The sequence below is a fragment of the Protopterus annectens genome, chromosome 7.part0 (genome assembly GCF_019279795.1).
Source record: "Protopterus annectens isolate FY-2018-M chromosome 7.part0, PAN1.0, whole genome shotgun sequence".
In the NCBI taxonomy this organism is placed as follows: domain Eukaryota; kingdom Metazoa; phylum Chordata; order Ceratodontiformes; family Protopteridae; genus Protopterus; species Protopterus annectens.
The window spans coordinates 570,326,844-570,343,019 of NC_056739.1; the positions used below are offsets into that span (position 1 = coordinate 570,326,844).

Below are 16,176 nucleotides of genomic sequence, written 5' to 3' on the forward strand. Positions count from 1 at the left end.
TGGATTTGCTACAGCAGTTTTACAAGGCCTGCTAGCCAGCCCTAACTCCTCTTGAATGCCTCCACCCTTCCTCAGCTTTGGGAAGCAACTCAGGTGTGATGACTGCAACAGGGAAACACGAAAAACATAGTACAGTTGTGTACACTTACCATAAATGTAGATGTTCGAGTGTATTCATTGTTGCAGTCCTGGTTTCCCTCCCTCCAGCCCCCTGTTTTTCTCTATCCTTTCCACCTATCCTGTATATGGCCATTTTTTATGGCAAGGGTATTTATTTTTTACTGGTGGTGTTCCACACCATATACTAGCTTCCTGTTTGGGGGGGGGGGGCTCCTGACATCTGGGGAAAGAAAAACTGATGTAATGTCATTGGCTGCCTGTTTTATACTCCTTATGACCGGACGCCATGGAAGAAGCGACAGCATCCGACTCAGAAATCCCAAGACTCTGGTGTTCGGGCCGACTGAGCGCTACCTGCAGGCAGATAAACCCAAGTGTGATGACCGCAACAGTGAATGCACTCGAACATCTACATTTATGGTAAGTGTACACAACTGTACTTTGTGGATTTGATGAGTGAACCCAGCCAGGATCTATAGCTTGAGCTTGAGAGTTCAAGAGGATGTTCAGCTGCCAGTAGGGATAGACTCCTTAGTTCAGTAATTCACCAGTAAGGACCTCCGATAGATGCCTGTTTCAGGTCCAACATGATCCTCACCTCATTTCAGGCCCTCATTTTCTTGCTGTCTTGTGTTCTAAGATTCAACTGTATGCAGGTGTTTTTTTGAGGGCACACTTAAATGGGTGAAGGATACAGGTCACTTTACCCAGCCACCTTTGTGGGGGTCAGAAACTTTGAGGGTTTTTGTGCAGGATGTGGGTGATCTGAAGAATCACTTTATTTTGGCTTGCTTTGGGGTGACAACTCCAGAGGGAGGCTCTGGGTTTTATTTGGTTTCATTTGTTCTCCTTTATGGTTGTTACTGGGGGGCTGGGGCTCATGTCCTTTAGAGTCAAACATGGAGAATATTTTGGAAGCCCTAAGGCACCTGTCTTCTGTTCGCCTGAAAAAAAGTATTATTTGATATCACACCTTGATTTACTGGAGCAGTACCTTTTGGGAGTGGTACCAGGTTGAAACCTGGCTATCTTTGGTGAGGGGCCTTGTTACCTCCTAGTGTTTACATTCTTTGTCTGCTAATGGACAGGATGACCCAGGGAAAGTGACAGGATGGGCAGGAAGCCCTCTGCCACTTTGGAGACTACTGCTCTCCACTGTACCCTGTTGATGTCCAGATTCATATTTTCTCTTCATGAGGTGGTGTGAGTGGGGGGTTCTAAGCCTCTCTGGTTATTTACAAAGGCAGGTCTGTTTAATTCCTTGTCCTTAGCAGCTCTGGCCAGTCTTACTTTGGAACTTTGACTTTTTTTAATGCAACAAATATATGGAGTGGTAGACCTCTTTCTTTGTGTAACTGAGCCTAGTTGAGATTTTTCATTGCTGGGGAGCAAGGAAAATGCACACCTGCTATAGGTACTCCCTCTTGTACGAAGAAGCTGTTTGGGCTGTGGTGGTTTTTGCAGGATGCATCCTTGGCTAGGAGATATTTTTTCTGCAAGTTTGGGGGGGGGGGGTCTTTCCTGTGTTTTTTATTCTTCATTTCTCTGATCTGGCTTACTAGCTCCTTTTCCTGGGCTTGGCTGCCAGATTGATGAGGTCATCCCTGTAGCCTTTACCTTGGCCGTTCCCTTCTGCCTTTCTTGAAATGTGGCTTTCTTGTGGCATAGTGTACAAAGTTAGGTTCTTTCACTGGTGTACAGTGGAACCCGTTTCTCTTCTGAATGGAAAACATAGTTGCAGAGAATGTTTCTACAAATCATAATAGTCTTTGTTTAGACTGGATTTTATTATTGAGTTTGGAAGTCGTAGCAGTTTACCTTGATCTAAGAAATTTAGACTGGCAAACTTCAAATGTAAACATTTTATAAAGAGGAGGCTACTAGAGTTTTTAAAGCAGGGAAGATTACATTATTTTTGGCTGATCGGACTTGCTGAGAATTTGTTAGACTTATATTTTATAAGGGATTAAAGACACTTGATTAGGGATTGAGTAGCCATTATCTTGCTTTACAGTAGGGCTTTTCGTTTGATCTCATGTTATTGCAAAAAGTAAGCAGTACTAGATGGAAAAGTAAATACAGAACAATTGTAAAATTTGAGGAAGCAAGTGATTATTCTTTGGAAGGGCACATTGAGTGGGTGGAGTGACAAAGGGTTAAAACTTGGATCTGTGATACTTATATATTTGTTTTTGGTAGATTTTGGATGAGAATAAACTGTTTATTTGTAGAAGCAAAGCATTGTTTTCACCTCAAAGAGATTTGCATGTTATGGTCAGATCATTTGGGTTCTGTACAAGGGCATATAAAGTTTTAAGTATGCTTTTTGATTCAAGTAGCTGTTGGTAGGTTATGAGCTGCAGGGTGTAGTCTGAAATAACTGGTGGAAGAGGATCTGGGTAAATACTCTGCAGTGTAGGTGAGTGAAGGGGAAATGAAGCAAGGATGGTATTATTGCTGGTATGTAAACAGTTTTGCATCTTACTGTGAGCATTATATTTGTATTATTTTGGAACCCTGAATTTTGAATAGTGTGTGTAACTTTGAAGATAGTACATAGTTTGAGAGACAGTTCATGGATTACAGTTTAAAGCAAATGTTTGGATTTTTTTATTTTGAAAGATCAAAAAGGGGTAAAGGGAGAGGGAAACGTATGTCATATGTTTGGCTCAGAGACCTAAGGAGGTAGGTGAATGAGGGGAAATGTCAACAAGCAGTGGAACTGGAAGATGAATGGTTTAACCAAGATTGTGAACATGTATAAAATGTTTTTGCCAAAAGACAGTGGTAGCTGAAGAAGTTGAAAAGCACAACAAAGGTTAGGGAAGCAGGGACATTATCCTCGCTGCTGTATTTGACTTAAAGATTTTTCATTATAAGTTGTGAATGTCAGTATTCTTAACAGCTAGGAAGGAGATAGGTGCACATTTTAAGCCCCAGAAAGATGTTAGTCTTGTAAGATGAGCACAATGACAGAGTGGATTTGAATGACATTATATTGCAAGGCTGAAGGTTGTGCTCTTCCGTAAAAGTCTTGTGCAAACTCATAGGTAGGTAAGTGAACTGAAAGTAAATGAAAGCAAGTTGCAGTAGAGTAGATTTTAAAAGTTTTATGAAAGTTGGAGTAAAGTAGATGTTAAGTTTTTTGTTTGAGGCCAGTGTATTTTAACTAACTGAATTTTTAGAAATTGTGTCAAGAAAGATGTGCATTTCTCTCCCATTTGTTTCTAATGTATTTCTCAACAGTTGTCTTTTCTTTCTCTGACTTCACTTAGTCCTGAGTCGAGCTGTCATGCTGTCTGGGAGTTCACTGAAAGAAGATACACACAAGGTAAGTGGAAGTGTGTGGGTGTTCTGCCCACACATCACCTACTAGTAGAAACCGCACACCTTTCTCTGTCTTCCTGTGTCAGTGAAGTGTGCATGGCTAAGGTTCATTTTTAGAAATATAAACTTTTCTGAATGTTGATAGTTACAACTGATTTAAGACTTTCTCTGGGCAGTGGCAAGTAGTCAAATCCCCTGTGCAAAGCAGCTGTGTTTGTGTCCAGGATCTCTCTTTGTATGTTGTAGCAGGTTTAGTTTTTATTTTTTAGATTTGAGGTGCTAATTGAGGCCTTACAGGGTATCTGTAGGAAAAAAAAAAAAGCACTGATCACATTTATGACGTGTCCCGATTTTACATAGACTGTTAACCTGTGTATGCAAGTTGTTGTTTGTCTTTCGGCTTTTTCCCGATAAAGGGTCGCCACAGCGGAACTGTGTATGCAGGTACATATAGTAAATTAATATACTCTGCTTGAGGGTTCCATAGTACTCCAGAGATGGATGCATGTTGGGTTCAATTCTTGTTATGGAGTATAAACTGTTGGCCAGAATGACTGGGAGTTGTGCATCCCTAGTAGAAGGTGAATTAACTTTTTGCCTAATATAGCATTTCAGACCTGCTCTGGCGATTCTTGATGATGCCTGTTAAGTTTTAAAGGAAGCAACTTTTACCTCCTTTGGGCCGGTCTGTTGCCTTTAGTTTCTCGGGGACTTGAAACAGTTTTATGTAACTGGATAGTTGCTAGCATTATTGGGTGTGTTAGTTTCATTGAGTTTCTTGTGTTTATAAACTCATTTTATTTTCAGTTTAGTAAACGGGTATGCTGTCTGAGCGATTTTTTTTTTTTTTTTTTTTTTGAGGAATGACCTAGTAAGAGTACAGATGTATTCATTTTACAGGTTTTATTGACCTTTGGCGGCTGGCCAACATGATGTGGTTATAGCAAGTTGCAGTATTAGCAGTTGTAGGTCACGATCCAGAAATATCAATTTGGTGTTATCTATGCACTTAGCTTCATTTATAAAACTTATTATAGGCCGCACAGAATGTTATTTATGTTTTGCTAGACATTTTTTGTACAGCCATTTAGGCAGTCTGTAGTATTTAAGGTGCTGTATTTTAAGTTTACCCAGTGGTCTTAAGTTGAAGGCAAATTAGGGAACACATTTAATTTTGGTACAAGGGGCAGACAAAGTAAAAAGCTGCCAGTAGTGTCCCAATGTGTGATTGGATAAGATTCCTGTACATTAATCTCAAAGAAGACTTCTTTTTGTATATTAGTGCAGCTGTATTTAGTTTAAACTTTATACAGTGTTATATAGCAAAAAAAAATGACACTTCATATAGAGTCTTTTTTTGTGGCTTATGCAGAGAAGAGAGAGTCATAGCCATTAAGTGAGAGCCTTGCCTGTGGTCGAGGCTGACTTTGTCTGTACTACTGCTGTAGCTTGGTCTAATATGCTCACATTTTAAAAGCACTAAAGAGGTGCGACATGATTTCTAGGAGGGACTTCTTTGGTAGGTCTGTACTTCAGCACATCATTACTTAAGGAATATTTTTCCCGGTTTCCTGTTTTTCTCTTTGGGACTTGTCTTCTTATTTCAGGACCTCTCCTATAGCAGAATCAGATAAATCATTAAGTTATGTGACACATTCACTACAAAGCTGTCTTTTCTGCTTGTGTGGTTGTTTCGTGCAGTAGATTTTTTTTGAGTTTCCCACAAATGTAACCTGCTGTGCTACCACTCTTTATGGGAAATTTTGGTTGATCAAGACCTCTGTGACAGCCCTGTACTTCAGGAAGTTTCCTGGTTTCAAGAACAATATCTTGCGATCTTCAAAGTATCAAGACTGAAACTGCAAATATGAGGATATATATGTATGTGTGTGTTTGTGTGTATATATATATATATATATATATATATATATATATATGTGTGTGTGTGTGTGTATACATATAAACTGTGTGTATGTGTGCATCTATATATATATATATATATATATATATATATATATATATATATATATATATATATATAAACACACACACACACACACAGTCTGTTGTTGAAGCACCAAAAATTATTCCCCATACCACAAGGTACAGTGATCTTAGTGTTGGTACATATACGTTGGGGTGGGGTTTCAAGGAGGAAAGCTCCCTTGCAAGAATGCCTTAATGACATTACACTAACTTTCAAGATTTTTCTGCATTTTTTTCAGCATCACTTTTTGTTTTGGAGGGATCTCCATCCCATATGACCATCAAACTCACCTTTCTTAGTCATAGTATAAACCCATTTGCTACCTTTCAGGGTAAGAGCCCAGCCTATTCTTTGTCATGGTGTGTGTATCCTCCTGAGCTATAGCCCATCAAGGCTATTTAATCCATTCCAAGGTAGAGGTTGTTCCTTTGCAGGGCAAGAGCCAGTCAGCTTATTTGCTCCCCTTAGAGGTGAAAGTAAGATACTGAGAACAGGCCGTTATACCCTGTGAAGGGTCCCTTTTGTTTTTTTGTGCTCTTGCTTCTGCATAAGCTGCTCCAGCAGGATGCATTCCCCTTTCCATTCATACAGGTCCCTTAGCTGTATGGGATGCACTGTATGTTAGTGCATTCATCACTTAGGCCCATAAGCAAGCAGTAATGCCAGCATGTTATATTACTGTGTAAATAATTCACGCCCAGGAGAGGTGTTATAAGGTATGATGCTGCAGGTAGGATAGCCTCTACACCCTTGGAACGGTGTTACTTGCACAGTAACACACATCTTGGTGGTCATTTTTGTGCTTAGAGTATGGTTTGTTTGTAAAATTGCTGTTTTACTTATTTTTTTATTACTATGTTTTGTTGTACATCTTTGATGTAAAATAGTTCCTCTGAACTAATAATTTTATGTCATTTTCATTCATTCCTCAACCTGTGGGTTTCGGATCCGACTCAGCTGCTTTACTAGCTCAGGATTTGAAGTTCAAGCTCCTCCTGTCTTACCCATAATACTTCATTCCTCCAAATCACCTCATATCTTGTTTGCAACTCGTTGTGGAATCATCAGGGTTTTCCTGCTCGTGAGCTCTTAGCTAATTTTTTGACTTAGCATTCATAAGTTGGCTTTGAGCCATGATTTTCTTGTTTTTTTCTTGCTGTCCTGTCCTCCCGTTTATACTTCCTAAGTCTTAACTTGTTTAGGCCAAAGACACTTTTTTTAGTTAAACCTTTCCCATGTTTTTTCTCCCATTCAGGTTCCTTTCTTTCCTTTTCTTTAAAGTTAAGGTAGTGTTGTTGGTTTATTATGATTGATAAGCCAGATAAACCTTTGGATTTTAAAAAATGCACTTCCTGTGGGCACAAGATTCCCTTATCTCATGCCCACAGGGGAGTGTGTTTACTGTCTAGGCCCAGCACACGTAGACAGTACTTGTAATGTTTGCAAGGGCTTTAATCCATGAGTGCTGGCAGACAGCAGAAAAAAGCTCGTCCTAAATGACTTGCTGCCTTTTCATTCTCCAGCTGTGCCTTCCACTTCAGGGGCTCAAACCCCCAGTAAAGAAATATTAGGAGGCCTGGGAACATAGGAAATATTCCCTGGAGAGAACCTCCTCATCCTCTGAGCAGGAAATATTCCCTAGAGAGAACCTCCTTATCCTCTGAGCCACCCAGAAAGTCTCCGAGAACCTCTGATCTGAGACATCAGCTCTGACAGCTCTGGTCTCTCTTCCTTTGAATCTCCATGCCCCTGACGCAAAGTTGGGGCCAGATGTGTTGTCCCAGAGATCTCCTCTTAAAGAGGTCTCCCAAAAGATTGCCCAGGCCATCATTGTCTTCCTCCTCCATCAGGTCTTCTCATAGCTTGTCTGAGAATGAGATGGATAGACTGATGACACAGTTCAAGACAGAGATCCAGATGAGGGTTTTGCCAGCTCCGTCCCCCTCTGGATCTGTGAGAAGACATTTGCCTTTCTGTCCTGTAGCTCCTTCATCAATCTGACATTCTGCTTCAAAGCCTTCTGATCTGATTGGCCCCAAGAACCAAGACGTCTGTTCCAGTAGTTGTCCTCACTTCAAGTCCAACCACTTCCCTGACGTGCTCAGCACCGACCGCATCAGGAGGTAAAGCTTAGATGTTGAGTCCAGGGGGCTTACTTCGCCTCCAAAGTTTTTGGAACTGTCGCTTCCCCTCAGAGCCTCGGCGTTCAGCAACCCGGAACCTATTCCCCCTTCAGAGTGGAGGATTATGGGGGCTGTGGAGAAATCTGCTCAATCAGCTTCACCTCCAGAGAGATGACTCTTAGGTCCTCTGAGTCCATCTGCCTTCGAGGTGGTAGAGAGGGTCCTCTCCCACCTTAGAGGACTCCCAGTTCTCTTGCTGTTGGATCCGTTTCCCACCTTCTTGGAATCTGTGACTGAGGGCTTATTTCTACCACTGGAACAGCCAGTACAAGGAAGCCTCCAATCTCTTTCACCTGTGGAACTCCAGATCTTTCCTGATCTCTTCCGGGGGACCTCCTTGGTGAGATGCTCTGGGAAGGTAAGGTGTAAAAGGAGACACCTGGAGTTTGCTTCTTCCACATTTGCTTTGAGAGCATTGAATTTTTATCTCACTTGACGAGACTACAGAGGGACTTAGTCAAGGAACTCTCTAGCTCTGTCTCTGAGTCCATGTCTGATGGGGAACAAAAGACCTTTTCCTTCAGAATGTCAGCTCATCAATCAGTTTGCAACGCCTCCATGAGGTTAATTTCTCACGCTGCCAAGAGCACCTCAAGGGCCGCTGGTTCAGGCATAGCCATTAGGCTGCATGCCTGGATGCGGCTGTGCAACTTCACAGAATCTTTCAAGGCATTATTCTTCAATGCACCTTTTCATGGATCATCATTGTTTGATCCCACAGTCAGAAAGAGACTCTCCTGTAGTGAGAAAGATGGAAAGACCTGGTCTGTCATTGAAATCCTTTTTTCTACCCCACAAGGATATTTACCTAGGAATCAACATGGTGGTAAAAAATTGTGGTTCAAGAAGAGTCAGGGTCCTTTTCAGGAAACTCTGGGACAATTTTCCCCCAGATGCAGAGGAGGAAACTGTTACAATGGGAGACACCACCCTCATGGCAGAAGAGGTCTGCAGAATTGAGGCTCTTGAGAGTCGTTCTCAGACAGACCTTTTCAATACCCCTGAAATGTGGCCCAACTGTCCTCTGGAGGCAGTCGGGGGGGGGGGTTGCTTATCCTTGCATCCGGCTAGCTATTACAAACGACCAGTGGGTGCAAAGGATCATATCCAGAGGTTACTTCATTCCCTTTTTAAATTTTCCCAAACCAAGAGCTTAGCCCCCTGATGTTCCACCCAATCAGAGGGAGGCAGCAGATTTAGAAGTTTCAAAGCTGCTTCAAAAAAGAGAGTCCTACAAGAGGTCCCATCCAACCAAGTCAGGTCAGGCATCTACTCAAGATTCTTTTTACTGCCAAAAAAGACAGGGGTCCTAAGGCTAATTCTGGATCTGACATCTCTGAACAAATCAGTAAAGAACCCGAAATTCAGGATGGTCACGGTCCAGTCCATTCTGCCTCTGCTGAAATTTGGATGACTGGATGTGCTCTGTAGACCTAAAGAATGCATACTACCGTATCAAAATGGACAGATGCTCCAGAAGGTATTTTCACTTCAGGCTAGGAGCCAGCCATTATCAGTTCAGACTGCTTCCATTTGGTCTCACCACAGCCCCCATGTTGTTCACCAGGTGTATGGCAGTAGTAGCAGCTCATCTCAGACTTTAGGGATTCCATATGTTTCCTTACCTGGTTGACTGGCTCCTAACTGCTGCAACCAGGCATCTACTCATCCAAGCCAGGGATGATCTGTTAAAGTTATCTCCCACTCTTGGCATAACCATCAACATGAAGAAATCGCAGTTACAACCTGTTCAAACCCCAGACTTTGTAGGAGCTTGTTTGGGCACAACTAAAACTTTGTCCTACCTGACTTCAGACAGGATGCCAAATTTAAGGCTCCACATAAGGCAGATTTTGGAAATACCCATTTTCTCCAGCAAACTTAGTACTCAGGGTTCTGTGGCTGCCATGATAACCCTGTTACCTACAGCATGCTTACACATGAGAATTCTTCAATGGACGTTCAGTCCAGTGGTCACTACACCGACACCCATTAAACCATCCAATCAAGTTATGGGTGTGCAAAGACTCCCTCCTCTGGTGGCTTCATTCCCTGGAAGTCAGTCAAGGGTGCCCCTTTGTTTTTCCCCCACCAAACGCCATAGATGTCTCCCAGCTGGGGTGGGGGATTTTCTGGGTCAGACTGTCCAAGGCATGTGGACATCACAGGAGACAAGATTGCATATCAATATACTAGAGATGACAGCGGTCCTTCTAACGTTGCAAGCTCTACACAGCTTTCTCCCTCTAGGGACAATTGCGATGTAAATGGACAATATATGGGCAGTGTGTTACGTCAACAAACAAGGAGGAACAAATTTTACCCTCTGTGTAGAGTAGCAGTGAGAGCATGACAGTGGGCGATGTCTACCAACCACTTCCTAACTGCACCGCACATTCTGGGGAGTACAGCATTCTAGCAGACAGGCTCAGCAGAGTTGTACTGATGCCTCACGAGTGATGTCAGTCATTGACAAACATGATCATCCTCAAATGAGGTCAGCTTGCTGCGATCTCTTTGCATCCCTTCTCAACAAGAAATGGTGCAGTTTCTTTACCTTGATTCCCCCCCAAGGGGCAATCACCAAGAGATGCTCCAGTTTATGCTTGGCCCCTAGTCTACTCTATGCATTCACTCCTTTTCTCATGATTCCTAGATTTTTCCAGAAAGCGCACAGGTTGAAAAGAAAAGTAATCCTCATTATTCCTTTCTGGCCTTTACAAAGTCTGGTTCATCTTCCTTTGGTCTCACCTGATTTGCCTGCTATGGACACTGGAACCACTTCCAAACCTTCTGTCCCATCCCTGTGGCCAAACTCATCTGGATCTTCAAAGCCTCAAACTGACCACATGGTTTCTCCAATTCCAATGATGGATAGCCATTCCACAGGCTTTCAGCCCAGTTCAAAAGATTTTGATTTCTTCCCACAAAGCATCTACCAGGAAATCCTACAAGAATAAATGACAAAGATTCTCCATATGGGCTTAACAGAAGCGAATAGATGCTTTCTACGGCTCTTAATCCAGGAGTGTTGGATTTTTTGGCTTCCCTTTTGCACCACAGGGTCAGCTGTTCACTGGAAAAGTTCAGCTAGCAGCTATTTCAAATTTTCATGTTGGAGAAGATTCTTCATTTCTAGCTTCATTGCAACTATGCAAGGCCTTCCTTAGGGGTACCTTTTTACTTCATCCCCCAATCAAAGATCCAACTCTTCCTTGGGATCTGCGATTTTACAGGCATTAGTTATTCTCCCCTTTGAACCTGCAGCCAGGGTTAATTTGAAATTTCTCATGTGGAAAACCGCTCTTTTGGTAGCTCTTACTTTGGCAAGGGCAGTCTGTGAACTTACACACCCTGTCTTCAAAATCTCCTCATTTGGCTTTTCATAAAGATAGTGACTTTGCACACCAATTCATCCTTTTTGCCTAAAGTTGCTACACAAAACAGCATCAATCAGTCTGTTAATTTATCCATTTTCTTTCCCAGTTTTTAAAACAAAGTAGAGTACATGCTGCATCTACTAGATGTTCGTACTCAATTTCGTTTTTACCTGGACAAGACTAAATCTTTCAGAAAATCTGACCAACTGTTCTAATGTTTCTCAGATATAAAGAAGGGGAAAGCAGTTGCCAAATCCACTGTGGCTGCATGGTTAAGAGACTGCATTTCTTTTGTTTATTCATCAAGAAATATTCCTTTACCTAAACATGTCAAAGTTCATTCTACAAGATCCATGGCAACATCTCAAGCCTTTTGTTAGAGTGCCTGTTGATATTTGTGCAGCTGGTTTCTTGGTCATGTTCTCATACTTTTAATATGCACTGTAAACTAGAGATCATTTCCAGGGATAGGGCTGCTTTTGGCTCTGCAGTGCTGCTGAATGTCCTTCCGTGAGGCCACCCTAGATTATTGTAGCTGGGGACTTGCATGTTGAGGAACGAATGAAAATGACAACATCAGATAAAGAAGTTATGTACTTACCATAATGTTCCATCTGTGTTGTCCATTTTCATTCTTAATCACCCTCCCCACTCTCCTTCCCCCTGTTAATTTATGTTCATAGGAACCACGGTTCCTGTTTGACCTCCTGAACTTTGTTCCATCTCTCTACAGTAAGTACCTGCTTATATAGATACACGCACACACACACAGTAAACTCTCAGTTAACCGGCATCCATGGGGATTGGTAGATGCTGGATAACTGTAGTTTTTGGTTACTTGAGAGTTACTATTAAAAATAGGCCTAATACTGTACCCTATACTAGTTGTTTGGTTTGACTTGTTCCACCAAAGGATGAGCAAGCCTAGAACACAGTATCACAAGAACTCCACCAGGATAATAAAAAAACCTTTTATTGACCGCTTTCGTCAGGTTGTAACCAAAGACGACTTCAGAATACAACAAAACTTCTTAAGTATACTAAAACCTGTGATAACACGTGACATAAGCCAATAAAACTTCTCCTAGCATTAATTATGAACAGACTTTCTCTAGCTAACATATCACACTTAAATTCATTGACAAACTTTAAAGTAAAACAGCAAAAAACACTTACCTAAAAAGTAACAGAAATGTTCTAGTAACATTTCAACAAACAGAAGCAGTACTATACAGCTCAAACATATAAAAGCTAATAAAAGCTATATAACATAAGAGCGCAGCCTTAAAAGGCTGCTAATACTAATGTTGTCATTGAGACCTTGGGGGGGGCACAAGCATTCAACTTAATTTGCCAACATAATTCCCTGAATTCTAAATAATTTTCCCAGGGGACCCCCTCTAGGATCTGTTTTGACCCCTTCAACAACAGCAAATAAAAAAACTTGTGTTGAATATTTTTCTATGTGCTTATACAAGGCATTGTTTTTATTACCGTTTTTTATGTCCCTTTGATGCTCATAAATTTTGTCCCTTAACTTTCTTTTAGTTTTCCCAATGTAGAACATATAGTAATGCTGACACAGGGCAGCATAAACAACCCCTTTGGAGTTGCAAAAAAATTGCCATTAGGTTTTATCATTATATGGTTCAATTTAATCTGGTCACAGTTCATGACCAAATGACATTGAGAACAACCGCCACATTTTTTAGTCGTAACAGTAGTGCTGCTACTTGCAAAAACATTTCCCCTCTCAAGTAACTGCTTGAACCTTTCCTAAACACTATTTGTGGCATGTCTCCCACCTGGTCTAAAATACCAGGATCACTCCAAATAGCTGCCAGTTTTTCTTTAAAGTAGTAGTAATACTTTGGTCAGTGGAAAACTTAGTAACAAAGGGACAGAAATATTTGGAAGGGTCAGCTGTGTTAGTAGTCCTGAGAGTACTTGTAACATTACCCACCATGTTAACCCCCAAAATAGGTAGAATGTTGTGATTATTTCTTCTACCCACAATTTTTCTTCTTTCAAAAAGTGCAGCACATGAAAATTGTACTGTATTTCTTTGATATTTTTTGCTGGTTGCTTGAGTTCCGCTTAACTGAGAGTTTACTATCTGTCATATATATATATATATATATATATATATATATATATATATATTTTTTTTTTTTTTTTTTACAATTTGTAATATGTTTGCAGCAAACTCGATCTGAGGTAATTTGGGGGAATGAGGTATTAAATGTAGAAGAAGAGGACCTTGCCCTTCGAATCCTAAGCTTGTAAAGTGGCCACATTGGATCTGAGGGTTGGATCCGAAACCCACAGGTTGGGGAAGAATGAAAATAGACATCACAGATGGAATGCTGTGGAAAGTACATAACTTCTTTTTCAAACTTGTAGCATATGTAAACGTTATTGGATAGAGGATTTGCATCTAAAGTGTAACATTGTCAAAAAAATGCCCAGATATTTACTTTTTTTTTTTTTGTTCCCTTACTCCTAAAATTTGTGGTTTGTTGCCAATCATTGGGGATTGAAGTCATTAAATAATGACATGCATTTCAGTTTCAGACTTCATTTCCTTTTGAAAATGCATGCTAACACAAATCCTGTTATTCTAGCAACTTTCTAATTTTATAAAAGTAGTACTTAAAATCTTTTCCTATTTTTGAGCCTTTGTCTCCTCTTTTTATTGTAGACTTTTTCCGGATTTCTTTAGCTAATAGATTGAGAGATATGTATTACCTCTCAACTGCTGATGCCAAGCTTGATCGATCTCACTCTTTCTTACACGAACACACTCTGGCTTTCATGTACAAATATGCTCAAACACGCACACACACACACACACTTTTTCTCCGTTTCTTTTAATGTTACTCTCACTAAACAGCAAAAGGTCTTCTTATGGAATGTAAAATAATGGCTAGATTGAGTTCACTCTCACTTTCATGCACACACACACTCATGCACAGACTTAAACACACAGACATTTCAATATTTTTTTTTTTTTTACTTTTACACTCACTAAACAGTAAAAGTGGCTGCATAGTGAGCATAAAATATGGCAGCTATCTCCATTACAGTCCAAAATCCACAGCAGCTTAATATGCTGCTGTGAAGTGGTTGCCTCATTTTTCAGTGGGCATTACCTGTATATTAACGCCCTGCTAGAGAATGTTCGTTCTCTAGTCAGTGGCAATGTACAGGTCACTCATTCTCTAATGGTTCATACCTTGCACCCACGTAGATTTCAGCATTGCAGTGATCAATTTACCTTCACACAGGATGGGTGAGAAGGCATTGATGACTCAGTTATCCTGTGCCACCTGCCCTCACTCTTTCAATACCTGAGCCACAGTCAAACTATAGCACTGTTGTTCAAGGTTTGATCTTTAATTCTGTACAACACAGAGTGAAGTTGCACTTCATTTTTCAAATTGGTAGGACCTGCAATGACAAGTCTTGCACTTCTGATGCCAAGACCTTCCAAGGATTAAGGTCCTTTCATGCAGAAATCGAGAGGAAATTTGAGATCAGGAGGGATCTGAGGAGCATGTGCAGGTGATGTCTAAGATGTGCAGGTGATGTATGAAAGATGATGGGCAATACCATGGTCTGAATTTGCTGCGGGAGGTTTCCTGTAAGATCTAGTTAAGCACCTAATGCAACTTCTGATCTGAAGTAGTTAACTTCATTTGTTCAGCAACCTGAGGGTATCAGATCCGACTTGAATCCGGGCCGGCAGCTTTCCAAGCTAAAGATCCGAGCTCCAAGCTCCTCCCCCTTACCCATAATACCCTGCTACCTCCTTCCAGTCCCCAGATCTCGTTTGCCACGACTTTAACGAGCACGAGTTACGAGCTCCTGGCGGTTAGGTAGTGAGTATTGGCTAAATTCTTGACCTTTTGCAGAATTTTGAGAGGTGTGTGTTTGTGATTGTTTAAACCCATTAGCCTAGCTTAGTTTAGTATATTCCCCCTTCCCCTTATTCTTGTGTGTGTGTGTGTGTGTGTGTGTGTGTGTGTGTGTGTGTGTGTGTGTGTGTGTGTGTGTGTGTGTGTGTGTGGTTGTGGTTTGGCCTAAGGCCATTTTCTCCAAGTGCTCTGAGTGTGGCCATAACCTCTCCCCAGCCAATGGCCACACTCAGTGCATTCTTTGCCTGGGGGGTAGCACATTTATCATCGGGCTGCCATATTTGCACAGCCTTTAACCCCCGGGCTCTGAGGGATAGGAGGAACAAGCTGATCCTGGCGGGTCTTATACTCACGGATTCTGCTTCTTCCTCCTCTCTCTCAGTGGCTCCAGCCGCGGCTGTTCAGCCAGCTGTGCTATCTCCTCTGGCTGGGACTCAACCTCCCACCATTTCCCAGAGAGAGAAGGACTCCAAGAGAAAAGAGAGGAGAGAGAGAGAAACATAGGAGCCACAAGCAGTGGGCCGACTCAGCCCCCTCAGCCCCGCCGGCTCAACAGCTCTCTTCTCCCCTGAAGATTCCCGGGTCCTCCCCCTCTTGGCTCCGTTCTCCATGTTTCTCGCCGGAGGAGCCCCGGCCATCTTCGAGGTGGTCACGGCGGCCTTCCTGGCCAGCTTCGGCGGCCTCTTCTAGGTCGACACAAAGTCTCTCAGACGCTGACATGGACAGGATGATGCGTCACTTTCTCCAAACCCAGATGCAGATGGGAGTGCTCCTGCCTCCCCCACTGCTGGGGGGGAGCTCGGCCCCATTTTTTGCCCCCATAGCTCCTTCTCCGATCCATTATCGGGTTTCGGAGCCGTCGGTTCCGAATAGTCTTGGAGTCAGGGAGTCGGCGCCGATAGTAGCTGCTACTTCGCCGGCCATGCCCTCGTTTGGCAGATCCCTTTTCGGATCCAAGCTCTCGGGGCCGAGAGCCATGCGTCGGATCCGAGGGGGTAAGTGCGTCTTCGGCTCCGTTGCGGTCGGTGCACACTTCCCTTTTGGGTCCAATCGCTTCGGCTCCGATGCCGATCCCTGCGTCGTATCCAAGGGTGTTGCTCATGGAACCCAGAGAGAGCGGTTCACCTTCGGCGTTCAACGTGGTGGAGAGGGTTCTCTCAAGAGGTTCAAGACCCCCGGCTCGTGCTATGGATCCAGCCACCATTCCCTCGCAGATGGGCTTGTCTTCCGTCATCCGGCCCCAGGGACAGCCTGCGTCGATG

At 42.4% G+C, this 16,176-nt stretch overlaps 1 protein-coding gene across 1 annotated transcript in view; it reads left to right on the plus strand.

The window, feature by feature from the left end:
• The window catches only part of PELP1 (proline, glutamate and leucine rich protein 1), a gene marked incomplete in the record, with an annotated part of 1,137,423 nt that overhangs the window by 661,148 nt on the left and 460,099 nt on the right, over window positions 1–16,176 (plus strand). The window contains 1 exon segment of the mRNA XM_044076299.1: window positions 3,396–3,451. Within this exon segment, the coding sequence (XP_043932234.1) occupies window positions 3,396–3,451 (56 nt within the window).